This window comes from Ixodes scapularis, unplaced genomic scaffold (genome assembly GCF_016920785.2).
Source record: "Ixodes scapularis isolate PalLabHiFi unplaced genomic scaffold, ASM1692078v2 PGA_scaffold2__306_contigs__length_199485367, whole genome shotgun sequence".
NCBI classification, from domain to species: domain Eukaryota; kingdom Metazoa; phylum Arthropoda; class Arachnida; order Ixodida; family Ixodidae; genus Ixodes; species Ixodes scapularis.
Window position 1 is genome coordinate 85701556 of NW_024609857.1, and position 15977 is coordinate 85717532.

The 15977-nt window shown below is 46.5% G+C and overlaps 1 protein-coding gene across 1 annotated transcript in view; it reads left to right on the forward strand.

The window, feature by feature from the left end:
* Positions 1-11237: 11237 nt before the first annotated feature.
* LOC8053173 (decapping and exoribonuclease protein) overlaps positions 11238-15977 on the forward strand; it is a 75932-nt gene continuing 71192 nt past the window's right edge. Inside the window, exon 1 of the mRNA XM_040206930.3 lies at positions 11238-11804. Coding sequence (XP_040062864.2) covers positions 11452-11804 — 353 coding nt within the window. The 5' untranslated portion in view covers positions 11238-11451. The remainder of the gene's footprint in view (positions 11805-15977) is intronic.

Consider the following 15977-nt stretch of genomic DNA (forward strand, 5'->3'; position numbering starts at 1 on the left):
TTGTTCATGTTTGGAACAGTATATGTGATATTGTAGCTTATAAGTGGTGCAGAGCCATCATGTACAGAACCAACAAATAAAGTATGCTTACTGAGCAGGAGCCTGCCATCGTCTATCAGCCGGCCTTGCTCGAAGTTGCTCCGGAGCCACGAGTAGCGCCACGCAAAGGAGTCGTGCAACGACCCAGGATACCGTGGGTCGATCGATGCTCATCACCCGGCAGTCGGCGTCACACCTGCAATAGTGAGACATATGTCGACATTAATTCAACTGAATCCACAAACAATTGATTGCACTCATTGTCATGGGGCCCTGTCAGACACTATTTACATGCTGACCAACACAACACCATAAATTATGTAATTTACAAATTTAAAGTATTAAAACAGCGCAAAAAAAAAAACAAAAAAAAAACGACGAAGTGAATGAGGGAGGACACAGACAGAGCGCTGTCCGTTACAAAGATTAAAATTATATGATAAATAGCCACTACCTTTGATCCACGTAATAGTTTAGGCAAATTTTTTTTTCTTCAAAGGAGAGTTTACACTTTATCATGCAGGATAGGGACTAATGCTTAAAAGCTTAACACGACATGAAAACAAACAGAGATCGAAAGCTCTTCAGCTAACAAACCCTCCCTCCCTTCGTCGAACAAACGCTTGTGCAGAGGATGAACGAGTACTAACAATTCACAACTCTCATTTATAAAATGGCATATCCACACCGTATTAGCGTTACGCTCTTTTTCAAACCCATTCAGAACGGTCATTGATCTATAGCTAAAAGCGCGAGCTAGCTGCTTTGGATAAAGCCCCGACGGCTGCACGAGCGCTCGTGCAGCGAGTGCTCCAGTCAAGCCGTTCGCGCTTGCACTCATGCTAAGGTGAGACGTAGTATATATGTGATCGTACATACCCCTTTCACGTTCAGAGCGTAGAATTGTTTGCGGCACCAATACGCCGCCTTCGTGACGGTGGGGTCGTTCTCTGACGGGCCGACGATGGCGATCATCGTCCCGTCGACGCAACCGATGACGCCGGGTATCCTGCCGAGCCGTTGGAAGCCCCTCGACGTCGTCCCTCTTGCCGGTTGTCTGGGGAAAGTCGATCTAGCCGCGCCAGCCGCGCCGGATCCCCAGACGCTGCACACAGCCCGCACAACGATGCCGACTGTAGCCTGATTCCTCGCTATGTGCTCTTCGCTCGCCACCATGCCCTGAAAGCTCCCCGCACAGTTTGCTCACCGTGGCGTAAAAGCGAAGTGCGCACCACAGTGGTGCGCACAATACTTGCTGTTCCACAGACATCACCGTCCACGAACCTCGCAGCCTCAACTCTGGCTCCTCGCGCAGTTCGTCGCACAATCAACGGACCACATTCTTGGTGAGAAGGTACTACCTCCGAAAAGCTTCCTCCGGTAGTTCAAAGGCATCGCGGTGTCGCGGTGCAGCCGGTGGAGCCTTTCCGGACGGAAAAAAAAAGTTGAACAATAGAAAGACTGTCGCTCTGCCTCCGAGACGCCGTGTTTCCAATTTCGCTACCGCGAAGAGACCATCGACAGACTCGTTCCCTTTTCAGACGAAACACCGAGGAAACGATACGTCAAAGTGATGTCACTTCCGGTGGGGGCAATTCGCCGTCTCCGCCCACATTTTCGTAGGGAACTTTCGTCATTCGAGCCTCAACCAATCAGACGCGATGTCGTCACTTCCGTTTCTTTTAGGAGAAACGAAACATTTGTCCAACATAGATCCCCTGGGCCGTGCAATCGGTGCAATCGCATCTTTGGGCGTCATTTATTGCTATAGTCAGTTACAGGTTAAGAAGGTAGCGGCAAATGCCCCTCAAAGGGGCATTTGCCGCTTTGAGGCAAACGTGTCGTCCTGTTTTCGTCCTCTATGTTATTCTCCACAAACACCGTAACTTAACCAGCACGCTCCATTTCCACGAGGGAATCAGATATCCCTCCGCCACCTTTGCATCCAATAGCGTCCCACCGTTTCCGTGACGTCGCGGACAACGCGCGAGGAGGGTCTTGCCTTTCTTTACATAGTTGCTTTATCTTTCGACTTTGACTTAGCACTGTGGAAGCCACGAGAGGGAGATTAGAGTTCTCCCCCACCGACGGAAACAAATACGACTTTCGGGGATTAGCTTCCCCCCCGATGAATACAAAGACTGCTTTCAGGGGCTCGGTTCCCTCTCCGATGAATGACAAAGGTCGCTTTCTTAAAAAGTGGGATCGGAGACAAGTGGGAATCCATTGAAGCGGAACAAGGAGCGTCTCCAGTGAACTCTTCTTTCGACTGCGGAGAGATTTGTAACGGGCGCATCACACTTGTGGGAGGAGCTTCTCCTACCTTCTTGACTTGTAACCGACTATAGCGCAACGACTTTTGTTCCTAATTAAAAGTATCGCGAACTATTTTAACCCTTATTGCAACCCGCGCAACTGCCTATTACAGTGAATTTGTAATTAAAACAACACAAAAATGAAAAAAAAAGCTGCTGCCGCTAAAGGGAACAGCCAATGACGTCATAGTCACGTGGACCAATAGGAGTCGACATAGTTTTGTTTCGTTTGTTTTTGTTTTTTTGTTGGCTCCGCCCCCCTGTACTGGGTAGGATTTCAAAATACGCGAACCGGACGGCTGCCGGCGCGCGTACTGACAGCGTCGCCATAGCAACCACGCCGCGAGTGTGGTTGCCAGACAGAATTCACACGATTTTTTTTTCTCGTCACTCACGTTGAGTTACTAGAAGTTAGGCGCGTATCATTATAATACATTATGCTGTAAGAAGTTCTTAAGGGATATGTGTACCTACCTAAGACAAATGCAGAAAAATAATTATTGAAAAATAAAATTGGCGTAATCTTTTCATATCTTGATTAAGACCAGCGGGGTCACCGGGCTAACCGATGCGCGAAATAGGAGGGCATATATACCGCTCGGGGCACATGTTGGTTTGTAAGGGGAGGAAGTGGCCGAGTGGGCTAACGCGTCTCAGCTCGGAGCGTGAAGCGAAAGCTTGCGCTGGGAACCTCCTGGGTTCGATCCCCGCCGCCCCCTACCGTTTCGATCTGGATGAGCTTCGTACCGGCACGCGTTCGTGTGATCACTACTGCGTGATGCACGTTAAAATCCCAGGTTAGCGGTTGTACCGCACTGGCTAAATTTCTCATCTACAGCTAAGAGACCGATTACCCGTTGAGGCGCATCTCCAAACATAAAGAGCAAGCCAATTCTTTTTTTTGGTTTGTATAAGTAGGATGTATGTACTATTTGTTGTGTATTGTGCAATTGATCAGTGCTTGTATTCCCGTGTGTATGTATAATGCTGTGTGTATGTCCATGTCGCAAGTGAATGTAACCGCGCGGTGGGCAGCATTAAATCTGCTGTTTTCTTTTTTCAAATGTTGATTACTTTTTTTTTTCGTCGCTAGATGGGGGTTGTCGCCGCCCAATTTGAAAAGTGTGCCGGTTGGTGGTCTATAACTATTAGAGGGCTGGATGCCATTAGTCCATCCGTCGTGTTGATCGCTCCGAGTTGTTCGGTTCCGCTGGTAACTGTGTCGTCGTGTTATGCTGCCTGATTGCAACAAAAGGAGGTTAGGCGGCTTCCCCAGCGTGTGTTCTAGGTGCTGAATGCCGCTGTTCACGCACAAGCGTTCATGAGTGGATAACGCACGTAACAGAGGTGAGCACAGGCAATAGTTAATCGAGAGCCACACGGAGCGCGAGTGCGATACCTCCTAGCCGCTGTCGACAGAGGGTGTCGGAGCGATTCGTTGTCAACTTGTCGTCCACGGCAAGTGGGCGTTTTGTTCAATAAAGCCAGCCTGTCAGTGTTTTGTAAAGCTATCCCTTCGTTATAAGCGCTTCTGATGCGATGAAAATGCGACCGGCATCGAGCAGGCCGAGCGAGACTTCGGCGACAGTCTTGGCTGTTCATTCTCCTGCGGTTTCGGCCTTACTCGTATTATTTGCGGTGTTGGCGCTTGGACATAGTTTGGAAAGTTTTTTGCGCCTACAGATGACACCAAACGAGCGTGCGAGCCGTATGCTCTTGCTCCGGCGAGAAGCCGCGTACGGCTCGCCAGGCTCGTATCGCCTGTCGCATACTGGCCGCCATATTGTTTTTAGGGTGTTAGCAGTTAACACGATTTTCACCACCTCCGGCGGCTAACACCCTTACACGAATAAAGGCGTTAGCCAGAGGACGAGCCATTTACACGAATAAGGGTGTAAAAATTTTAAATACAAATCTGGCAGCAAACATAGAGGCGCCGATGGTCTGTCTCAGGTGTGGCCAAGCTGCGGCTCGCGAGCTTTATGTGGCTCTTTGCATGTTAAAGCGCGACTCGCGGCTCCCTACTAAAACTAACATACCACTCCCCCCCCCCCCCCCCCCCCCCCCCCCCCCCCCCACCCGTTCCCCGCCTTCCCCCCGATCACACGAGCACTTCTCCAACAAGAGAAAAAGAAACGCACTTTAAATTGAAAGAAAGGTTGCGGTTTTGTAATCCTTTGCTACTGCTAACATACCTACAGTTGGACTTCTTTTGAATCGGATAGATCTAAAGTATGTTCAAGTTTCATTTACTGCTCTAGAAAAAAGTTTGACCCCCCCCCCCCCCCCCCCCCCCTTTTCTGCTTTCCTCTTCCACGCGGTTCTTGGAAGTTTAGTGGTTTCGTTTGCGGCTCTTAAGCCGGGTCAGCCTGGCCACCCCTGGTGTATCTCTATGCTTCGTGGACTAAGCTCATGAGCGTCTCAATAAATTGAATGATGTTATTGATATTTTAGCTGTTAATTTTGTATATATTATTTCTGAACTATGCAAGGATCCATGGATCCTCTAATTTCAGGTGAAACAAGTTTGTAAATTAGGGTGACACTATATAGTTTTGAAATCCTATGCGAATTTTATTGCCATTTGGTGGGCCACGTACGAATTTTGAAATATATCTTTTCATCCAAATAATCGATTAGTAAATCGAATGGGCGATTCGGACGAATTCACTACGACGGGAGGAACGAATTTGCAAATCTCATGGCAATTAGGAGATTTCCGCCCTTCTTGGTTTCCGATTGGTCGCGTTCAGTAGCTGCTCCCTCCGCAGAGAGTAGCCTCGAGTCAGAATCCGCGGAGTCTCTACTGACCGGCCAAAAAAGTGCGGTGCTTCAACTGCTCTCGCCCAGACGACTTGATGTATTTGTATATACCCATGACATCGGCCGCGATCGGCGATTGAGGTTCTGTTAGCCGACGCAAGCGTCAGCGGACGTCTCATATTTCCATACTCTCATTTAACTACAGAAAAAAAAAAAAAAAATCCAGTCCATGTTCACTATGTTCACCATTGACAAGATAGTCGGTAGTCGACGAGTTTCCGCGCCAAGCCGATCAAAACGAGGCACCAGATCAACGTTTACCTCGCTTCCTTTTACGGCTGCCATCAGGAAAGATCTGGCTTGTCACGTTCCCTCAACGTCACTCCGAATATTGTTTGTGCCCCGCGCACCATCCTGTTGTAGCTATCTTTTATTGTCCCCATGTGATTTCTGTTTTTTATGTTCTTACTGGTGTTTGATCATAATTCGGTCATTGAAATAGTTTTTGCTGCCGACCCTACCATTCTTTTGACCCTCTCGCAGCAAAGGAATATTATGCCGGCATTACACACGAAATAAGAATGTAGACACTCCGTCTCATATATCAAATTACATCACAATGTGTTTACACAACTGTAGTGCAGAGGTACGATGAGCAGGGTCTGAGAAGATATTAGTTTCAGTATTTTCAAAAGACCGACGGAACAAAATAAAGAAAGAACCGCCAATCGGCAGCGCGTGCAAGCAGAGGCAGTGGTGACAGGAAGCGCCAGGTGTGTCTTTGTACGGCCGGCATTCAGGGCGCGCTCAGATGTATACTGGTGCGCTCATGAACTCATGAGACGTTGACGCACTGTCTAAGGTGTACTCTTTTTTACTTGTAGGATTGCAACGCTGGGGAATGTAGGCGTGTGATTTTAGAAAGCGCTTCCGACCATTTCTACGCGCGAGTGCTCCTGCAAACCAAGCATTGTATACAGTTACGTCCTCGCGCCCGTGCCTTTGCCAGCCCCGTACACAATTTACGCAGTATCGAAAAAGCATAGTTCAGAATTGACGGTCCCACTTTTCCATACCGCTTCAAAACCCCATCTCGCTCAAATCACTTGGCAGCCGGACAATTTGGGGCAGGGGGCCTCCAATTGGGGATTATCCGGTACATTGTCCTCTCAACAATGAACGTAGGCGCGACGCGCCAGAGGGTGAACACGTGAAAGGTGCGTAAGAGTGGAGAAGGAAACTCTAGGTCGGGCAAGCGACGGGAAAAAGAGTTTCGAAATTGGCGCGCAGGTTTTGCAGCATTTGCTCAGTGCTCACACGGACAGCCAACGCCGCCCTGGTGGCTCAACTAATGTCTTGTTCAAGATGGCCGCCGTGGTACCGCAGCCTTAAGCCTCGAAATATGCTAAAAAAGAGCAAATGCCGAGCCCATTTTTGCCCGTTTTCGGTTTCTGGTGCCATAGAGCCCCATGTATTCGAAAACTTCGTCGGCCGCCATTTTTCCATTGAAATTTTCATAAAAGCATTTATAACTTTGGATTAAGTTATCGGATCGAGCTGAAACTTTGGCATCTGGTTGTGACCTCTAGCGCTACCTTTGGGCGGAGAATGAGCATTTGGCGATGCCTAGTTTATTTTTGCGGTGAAAAAGACCGTGTAAATTTTCTTTTGTGACACCCTGTATATATTTTTTGCGTCGAATTTTTTATACATTTTTTTTATCCAGCATACATTCGGTTAGAGGTGTATGCACTAGTTTTGAATTTTAAGCCTTTAAATATGCTAACAATAATGCTGATGGTGGGTTTATGGTCTATAGCTGTATATTTTATTCTTTGTTATAATAATAATCTAAGGGACGTTGAATAAATACTCATATAAAAGACATTTGTCGTTAGGCGTATAATAATAAGTTTGCAATCCAAACGTTGCTATGCCAAACGGTCTAATCAAGATATAAATTTGCTTTTCATCAGAATTGAACCTTTTTTTTCCAAACCCACGACAACCACCAACATGGTGAAATCACGTCACGTGCAAGCCATGTATATTGTCGCGAAGTTTTGCTCGCGTGAGTATTTAGTCTAGCTTCACTTTATGTTTTTGCCTTTTTCGAGAGTTCTTCCCGTCTACACGGGACGGCTGTTGGATTCCACGGGAGTCGGGGGGCCCCAACTGGGGGCGAACGTGAATGCTGTAACGCTACACTTAGTTTCTAGAACCCCGTGTTGGAAACGTTTTGTCTTGTGTATGTTTACATTTGGGATCTCTACTTCGAAGGTGGTTTTGCTCTGCGTATGTATAACGTCTGTGTCTAAGAATGTGCTTTCTATTGTTTATGGCTGCTCTTGTGGGCTTCGTTTGGAATGTGTTCTGTCTCGTATATGCGCTTGTTTTTTAGATGTTCGTATTTGCTTTGGGCTCCGAGCCTTTTGATTGGTGCTCAGGAAACCCCTCTTGATTGGTCCTTCCAAAACTTTATGATTGATGGACTGGAGGACCCCAGAATGCTGCTGAACCCAATATAAGCGGCGACGGAGGGGCCGTAAGGTCTTGGCTCCCGGATAGCAAGCTTTGGACATCTCTCTGCCTCTGGAAACCAACCTGCACATCCGACCCCCCTTCCGCTGTGGAGCCGTCCGCCCGCTAGCTCGCAAACTTGGGACCCCTTACGGCTGTGGAGGAGTTCGGCTCGCCCGCCTTTGTCTGGAACCTTGTTTGTCGAGTTTGGCAGAGGTCGGGGCTCCCGCCGAGGGTGTGTGTGGCCAAGGAGAATGGTAGGGAAAGTTTCCTTAGGTCAGGATTATTCCCCCAACATTTGCTGAAGAATTGGCCATATCTGCCGTAAAGATTTTATATCCTATTCCTTAAATAAACAATTGTTTGTTAACATCACTATCGTTCATCAACGGAGGAGTCCTTATTTTCTTCGTTACAATATAGGGACGTATTCAGGTGACTGCCCATCACGAGTGCAAGTGGAGCTAAGATTTTCTTCAATGTACGATAGTGGAAATACGTTGTCCCGCCCTCCCAGCTGGCGGCACCACGACACCCCTGAGGCATACGTACCATTCATGGCTATTATTCGTGGAGTTTGTTGGAACTTTTGACAACGGCATCGGCTTTACTCTGCGGAGAGGATGGCGCGCGAGGGGGCGAGCTGAACTTCGTACCCGCAGCGGCCGGATGCAGCCGTGGAGAGCAACAGCCGGGAAAGTCGAGACTCGACCCGAACGAAAGCTGGAACGCAAGCGAGCGGAGTACGAGAAAGTGGCGCGTCTGTTTGGAACGAGTGTGTGTAGTTTGATACACAGTGTTGGCTTTGGTTGAGATGGATCGATATTTATGAACGCAAAGAAGCAACAATTCCCGCAACAAAACAGAGCTTGCTTTCTTTGATCAGGCATGTAGAAGTCGTTTCATTTGAAGCACAAAGTTTGGTTCTGTGGCACGAAGCGAAGGAGAATAAAACCTAATGAGCTTTGCTGGCCTAGTTTCGGGCGTATTATGTAAAAAGGCTCGCCGTGTACGAAACAAAATATTCACTGTGCGAAATAATATTGCACCGAGACGATAATGTTAAGTTTATTCTCTATTTTTAAGTTAAAGTATGGTGAACAATTCGTAAATGTGTCTGGCGCCACGTATTATTGGTGTTCGCTATCTGGACGGACAACGACAAAAATCATAGAGACCGTGAAAAATAGATACGCAGAGACAAAAACCGTTTATATACCTTTGACAATACTTTGTCTGCAATCTGGATTTCAGGTTTCCAGATAGAATCCAATATAATTTCCAGTTTCATAATCAAGGTAGCGAATAGTCACATTGACTTTTGGAGTAGTAGTAGCATAGGCAGGGGTTTTTCTTTGGGGGGTTGGGGAGGTCCGAGGTTTTCAAATTAAAACTATCACGCATGTTTTGCGGTGGATTGTTCCTTGTTTAACATATATTTTTAATCTAGCAATCGAGAACGGAACTTTTCCGCAAAAGATGCAGGTAGCAAAGGTATCTTTGCTATATAAAGCTGGAGATAAAAACAACCTCGAAAATTATAGACCGATTTCTGTCTGGCCGATATTTTCAAAAGCTCTAGAAAAAAATAATACATCACAGGTTGTATAGTTTTTGCGAAAAGTTTTCTATTAACGCCCTGTCAATACGGATTTAGGAGGGGTTTCTCTACCGAACTTGCCTTGTTAAAACAAAAGGAATTAATTTTAAACACTATTGAAAAAAGTTATTAACACTCGGAGTATTCATAGATTTTTTAAAGGCGTTCGGTCGCATTAATCTTGGCACGTTACTTCAAAAGCTGCATATCTATGGCGTTCGCGGCGTTGCTCTAGATATGATAAGAAGTTATCTTAGTTATCGGTACCAGTGTGTTGAAATAAATAAAAAAACAATCGGATCTTAGGAAACAAACTGCCGGCGTACCGCAAGGGAGCATTTTGGGACCACTTCTTTTTAATCTATACATAAATGACATCGTAAATATTGATAAAAATGTGAGTCTCATTATTTACGCTGATGATACTAGCATATTCTTTTCAGGTGATGATACTGATCAGATTATAAGTGCCGCAAATATTTTTTTGGAAAAGTTAAATACCTGGACAAATTCAAATTCATATAAAAATAAATGGCAGTAAGACAAAAGCCGTATTATTTAGATCACGAAATACAAACTGTTTCTATACGTCCATTCTTTCTCTTGGAACACACTGTATAGATATAGTTGAAAGCGTAAAAGTTCTCGGAATTATATTTAATCAATACATGTCATGGGACGAAACTGTACAACAGACATGTCTAAAATTATCAAGAGTTGTAGGTATTATGTGCAAATATCGCCACATCCTCCCGATCTCGGTTATGCTCCTTATATATAATTTCCTTTTCTACTCAAGATATAATTATTGCTTCTTGGTATGGGGGAATACGACCACTACGAGCATAAAACTGCTACATATTCTACAAAAAAAAGCGGTTCGTATTATATGTAATACTGAGTATAATAGTCATACTAGTCCATTATTTATTAAATTGAATATTGTACAGATTCCTAATCAGTATTATAAACTTTTTATTGCATTGAAAAGATCTTTTTGCCAAAAAGAAAATATATTCATATCTATTTCCAACCTTAGGATGAGGGAGGTTACTTATGAAACTAGGTCTGCAGACGCATGGTTAGTGCCGCACTCTAGAACGAACTACGGAAATCAGACATTGAAATATATAGTACCTCGTTTTTTAAATCGCCTGAGTGAGTTGAATGTAAAAGTTTTGAATGAAACCATAAAAAATGTACGTTCCATGTTTGTGAGAGAGTGCCCCTGGAATTTGTAAACTTGGCTAAATCGATTACTTTTCCCCCTTCTCCATCTAATGTTGTTTATTTTTGTGCCCTAAGTGTGATGGTGAAAAAAACATTTGTATGTACACGCTGTCTTCTTTCGCTGCTGTGGGGAGGCAGAGGCTCGTCAAGCAACAACTGAGTTGCTTTTTTCTCTGTCTCCCCTCTCCAAACGGAGAGAAATAAAGAGTTTGAGTTTTGAGTTTGAGGTTGCTGGGATGTCCATAAATTAGGGTACCGATAGAAGGAAGACGGGGTCCAAACTTTATATATATATTACAGGGTAGGCAGGATTTCGGGGGGGGGGGGGGGGGTGAAGCCCCATAAGCCTCCCCCATGGCTACGCCACTGTGGGGTATGGATATTAATCTATTAAGATAGGCTCAAGCAAATGGGCGTGCGCCTGTGCAGGGTGAGGAATGCTACGATATCGAACGTCGACATCGTACGCGAAGGAGGCTAGACTTCCGAGGCTGGGCTTGAAAGAGAAAGAATATACCTGTGCCTCGCATATTCTTGATAAGACTCACATGAAACACACGGCACTGAAATGAAACAGAATACCGACTAAAGAGCGGCAGATACTTCTGGCGAGTGTTAAATTTGGTTCTTTCTGGACTCTGCCCCGCTCGAGAGAAACATTATCAAGTATCGTATCTTGAGTTCCCTACACTCAGGCAGCCGCGTTGTGTTTAAGCACACTCCACTGATACCTGGCTCACTTTTATATCTTTGTGCGCGACGGGCTCGACATCGCTTTCTTCAGTCGGGGTCTAGCGAGGTTTATGGTTTACATCCCATCAGGCAAAAGGTTACCGCAAACACGGGTATTGCTTTCATGCATATGTATGCTGCCATTCTTCTATTCCTAATCCAGGCGGATATCCAAAACACCGGCGTTAGATTTGGACAGGCACATCTACAGCCTTTGTGTCTGACATATTTTCACCCTTTGAACGGCAAGACATGTCCTCCGGTCGGAAGATTGAGCCTGGGATGGCAGCAGCAGTCTCCGGTACCTTCGTGGGGTCCTTCCCAACAGACGCTGGCAGGGACGTCCGGAGGGTACCCCAGTATGCGGCTCCTCGCGAGGTCGGCTGTTTCTCGGTCGTCGGAGAGCATCGGGACTTCGTGAACGGCCGCGATGAGCTCAAGTACCTGTGCATGCCGAGGGAGCCCGACGCGCTGAGCTGGAACCTGAACAAGGGACTGGAGGACGCAGTGTGGGCGAACTTCGACGAGCCGGAGAGACTAGACAGGCTCCTGAGGTGGATAACGGAAAACCGGAGGGAGGTCACCTCGGATCGAGATCCTCAAAGGCAAGTTGGTTTCTCGATCCGCAAAACAAAACATAAACAAGTATATATTTATTGAAAAAAAAGAAGATTGCAACTGTATTTATTTTTGAAGGATCTAATTATAGGGGTGTGTTTATAAAGATAATTTTCTTTATTGAAATGTATAATTTCCGTTTTTTTTTATTATTGCGAAAGTTTCCGGGTATTACTTTTAGCAAAACTTGAAACCGGTGTTCCAACTTTTTATTCTTTTTTATTTATTTCCTTTTTTTGGGGGGTGGGGGGGTGGGGGGGGGGGGGGGTTGGTGGGTGTTATTTTTGAAAACATTTTAACAGCAAACCAAGATTTGTACGCTCCCTGGGTTACAAGAGCTATTGAAATGCTGGAACTTCGGAAAGCATTTCAATAGCCGTACTTCTCTGCTGAGATGATTTGTCAGAAATACCTTTTTTTTTTGTTATAGTGCGCATGCTTTAAGCTGCGTCGTTCGACCGACTACGAGACGCCTCCTCTCAATTAGCCCGTTTATAGGCTCTCCAACCCCTATGCGGAAAAGTAGACCTACAGGGTGTTTCACAGCGCAGCATTTGGGCATCCTTATTCGGTCGGTTACATTAGTGGTGCATTCGCACGACGGGGTTTCTCCCCGATGAGAGAATTAAACATAATCGAGTTTTGAGGTCACGCGCTCTGCGTCACGGGTGTTCGCTAATCTCCCGAGCTCGCGGGCATCCGACGAAAATCTGCGACCGGCCTACAGAATATCCGTCGTCCCGTCTTAGCGACCGGGCCTCCTCGTTTGTCCCCCTGCATTTGGGGATGGATTATGAATGACCAACAGCTTTGAAGGGGTGATGAAACGATATCGGGTTGGAATGTTTATGGCTCTGCAGAGGCATACTGGTCCTAGTATGGCCCAAGTATACTCGCACAAACAGCCACTGATTTAGAAGCTCCTTTGTCGCGGTGAAATTGCGAGAATAAAAGTGGACTATTTCTTTCAGTCTTGGCTCCGCAAAGCTCGATGACGTAATTGTGGGATCGAAACCAACCCGCCTGACGACGGTCGAGCGCGGCTCGTGGGTTGGACACGAAAACTGCGTGAGCACTCGACTTTGGCTCGTAACAATCAATGTCTCGACGGACACTCGGGTCACAGTGGCTCGTGTCCAATCACTGCGGTGATAAAAACAGCCGAATTCTCACAATGTCTGGAGCTAAGCACGAGTCTACTACTTTCCCAACACCAGCGCGTGGGTATGACTAAAGTTGGCGGCATAGGATAGGCACCAGGCCACGTGACCGCTTGTTCTGGCTCCTAGGTGAGGGGATAAACGATTCTCATATTTCCCGAATTATTTGGGCGACTGCGATTGCCTATATAGAAAGGAAAACTAAGGCAAGTTTCTCTATAGTCGGATGCAACCTAAGAACAATCTTTTAGCTCCACCCACAAGCGCATTGCGCCCATCTGAAGTGCGTCCGCCGTCGAGAAAGTAGTTCGCTAGCAACGTTGTTTTTTCTTCCTCCAGGAAACGTGTCTTAAACTACTACAATATTTATTTAATTCATTCAGGACATTTAAATAATTTAGAATACGTTTTTGTCAACGAAATGGCTGTTTAGTAAAGAAAGAAAGTCATGTCCAATGTACCGTCTTCCCCATTCATTTTCTGTCCAAGATACTGTCTAACATACCGTCTAACATACCTCTCAGCAGTGCTAAGCCTCGCACCCGCTTCGAAATTTTCGTTGGCGATAGCGTCGTTGGATTCTCACGTTGTTGCGCCAAAACTGCTGCAAACGCAAGCCGATACCATTAAGATTTCGTGGCGTAACCTCGGGCACGTAAAACACGGTGCAAAAAAGCAGAATAATTGTCACGAGAAACTAGCGTCGCGTTGCTAAGGCCAGCAGCCATGTTGGGCTTTTTTTTTTTTTTTTTTTCAAAAGGATCGCGATTGGTCCACGGAGTCCTGACGTCATGAAAACGATTGGCTGGCGTTTCTCGGCGTAGGATTACATTTTCCTCCGAGAGGCATTTCCGGTTTTTTCTTAGCTTGCAACCGACTATAGTTATTAATATTGGAGAGAGATTCTAAGTGGTATTTAGCGAAAGTAGAAAAATCGTTCCATGACTCCTTTCACAGTGTGGAGCGTTTTTTTTGTTTTTTTTTTTCTTTTTTTTCTCAGTTTTTTGTTTGGTGAGCTTTCGAAGGTCGCCAGGAGGTCCGCGAAAAGAAAGACTCAGACGACTCAAATACATGCGACTTCGTGGTGCAAATGCTCGCTCGCCCTATACTTGTTTTTTCTTTTTTTCGGAAGATCAAGACTTGTGCGAATACAGCATAAGTCGCACTGCTCCTATATTATCCAAACGACACGGTACCTGCCACCTCAAGAATCTTCGAAGCCTTCAAGTATGCTTTGTCCGCAGTCAGTTCTCGTGTGACCAATGTCACGGGACCGTCATAAGAGAATGCCTCGGACAGTGTCTGCCGACTGTCTTTGGAGTGACGCGTTAGCATTGTCCGCGGCTTTAAGTCGGGGTCGCTTATTAGCGGCGAGATGTTCTGATGGCGCCCTCCTATGGTTCCCCCTTGTGACGTCATTACCTTGCGAACAACAAGTTCGATGGTGTTTGTAAATGGCATGGTGGAAGCCTGAAATCATTGCGCTCTCAAAGCAACACTGCCAACACCGTCGAAATTAAAGTTCTTTCATTCCTCTTATTTCCGTCGATGGTATACCCTTTCCGACGTCATAGTCAGCTTTTGGGCCAATCGTGGAAGGCCGACCACAGCGACGCTTTCGGTCGCGCACGTCGCCAATACATCGCGCAAAAGAGAGTCTGAAAACAGATTCGAACGCAACTCATCACGAAATACGTGCTTCGGATGGCGCATGGCAACTAGTTCGGGGAGAAACTTGACACGCGGCATTCGAACCGCGGATATCGCAGTGGCTGATGCCTACTCACTGTCTTTTGTATGATGTAAATATAAGCGGTGACCCTGGCTCTAGGGAAACAGATGACAAACGCTGCCTCGAGTCAGGTAACATATATGTGCACTGCCAGCAAAATTATGTCACGCTCGATCATCACCAACTTGCCTGCTAAAACTAGGCTCGGAAACGGGCAATATTGGTTAATACTTCAACGCTCAATGACAACTTAAAAAAACGCAGGGCGTGGTACGTCCAGGTTTCTCGCTTCGTGATTTTACCTTCGGCGCATGTATCGTCTAATGTCTGGATATCATTGGCTGCGAAGCGACAGCCCGAAGAAATTACTCGGTAGTTTTCCGAGGCCGTTTGGATAGCTCGTTGAAGAGAGCAATAGTTAACAAGGCGGCGCAAGTCGATCTCGGCCGCGTATTGCCGTTCGCTCACGAAGTAAAACCATGGATCAAATCTTGGGTGTTGATTGGCCTGTTTGAACGTTCCGCTCTTTCGCAAGCAGGAGGCGATATAATGACCCTTTCGCGCTCGCCCTTTCCTTGTTTGAGATAAGTACACAGCTCTTTTCAAGGACGGCGGTGGCGTTTCCCCTTTTTGGAGGTGCAGTGCATGGCGGAATGCGGCGTGTTGTATCACGGCGGCTCGTGCCAACCCACCTGACCCCCTCATTCACGCCGCTTCGCGGTGACAGTCCGTGGGGGCATATTACAAGGCGGCACAAGCGGTGCGGCTGGACGATCGATATATGTGGAAAACAAAAGGCTCACTGGGGTGCTTGTTACCAGAGGCGGATTAAGGCATATCGGGGCCCTGGGCTAAGGACGCTTCCGGGGCCCTAACGATCATGATGATGGCGACGATGATGATGATAATGATGTCTGGTTAAGGCAATGAACTTGGGAAATACTGCAGTTTCCTTTATTTTTTAATCAATATAGAGTAGTCTCAAAATAAAATAAAAAAAAAAAAAATTACCATTCCCGTCTGGCTTCAACTAGGGAGCACTCCGGCAAGACCACCGCGGAGACGGCATGCAGCTTTGTTCCCTTCCCCAGAAGCGTCGAAGGCCGCACTTTCAAAGTGTAAGCGCTGCTCAAAAACGGGTGTTTGCGCGCACGAGACACGAGCCCGAGTAGGGTGAGGGGGGAGGTGTTTATGACATTTCCCTTCCTGGCAAAAAAAAAAAAAAAAAAGAAGGGCGAAACACCCCAGATCGTGGGGCCCCTCGCGTG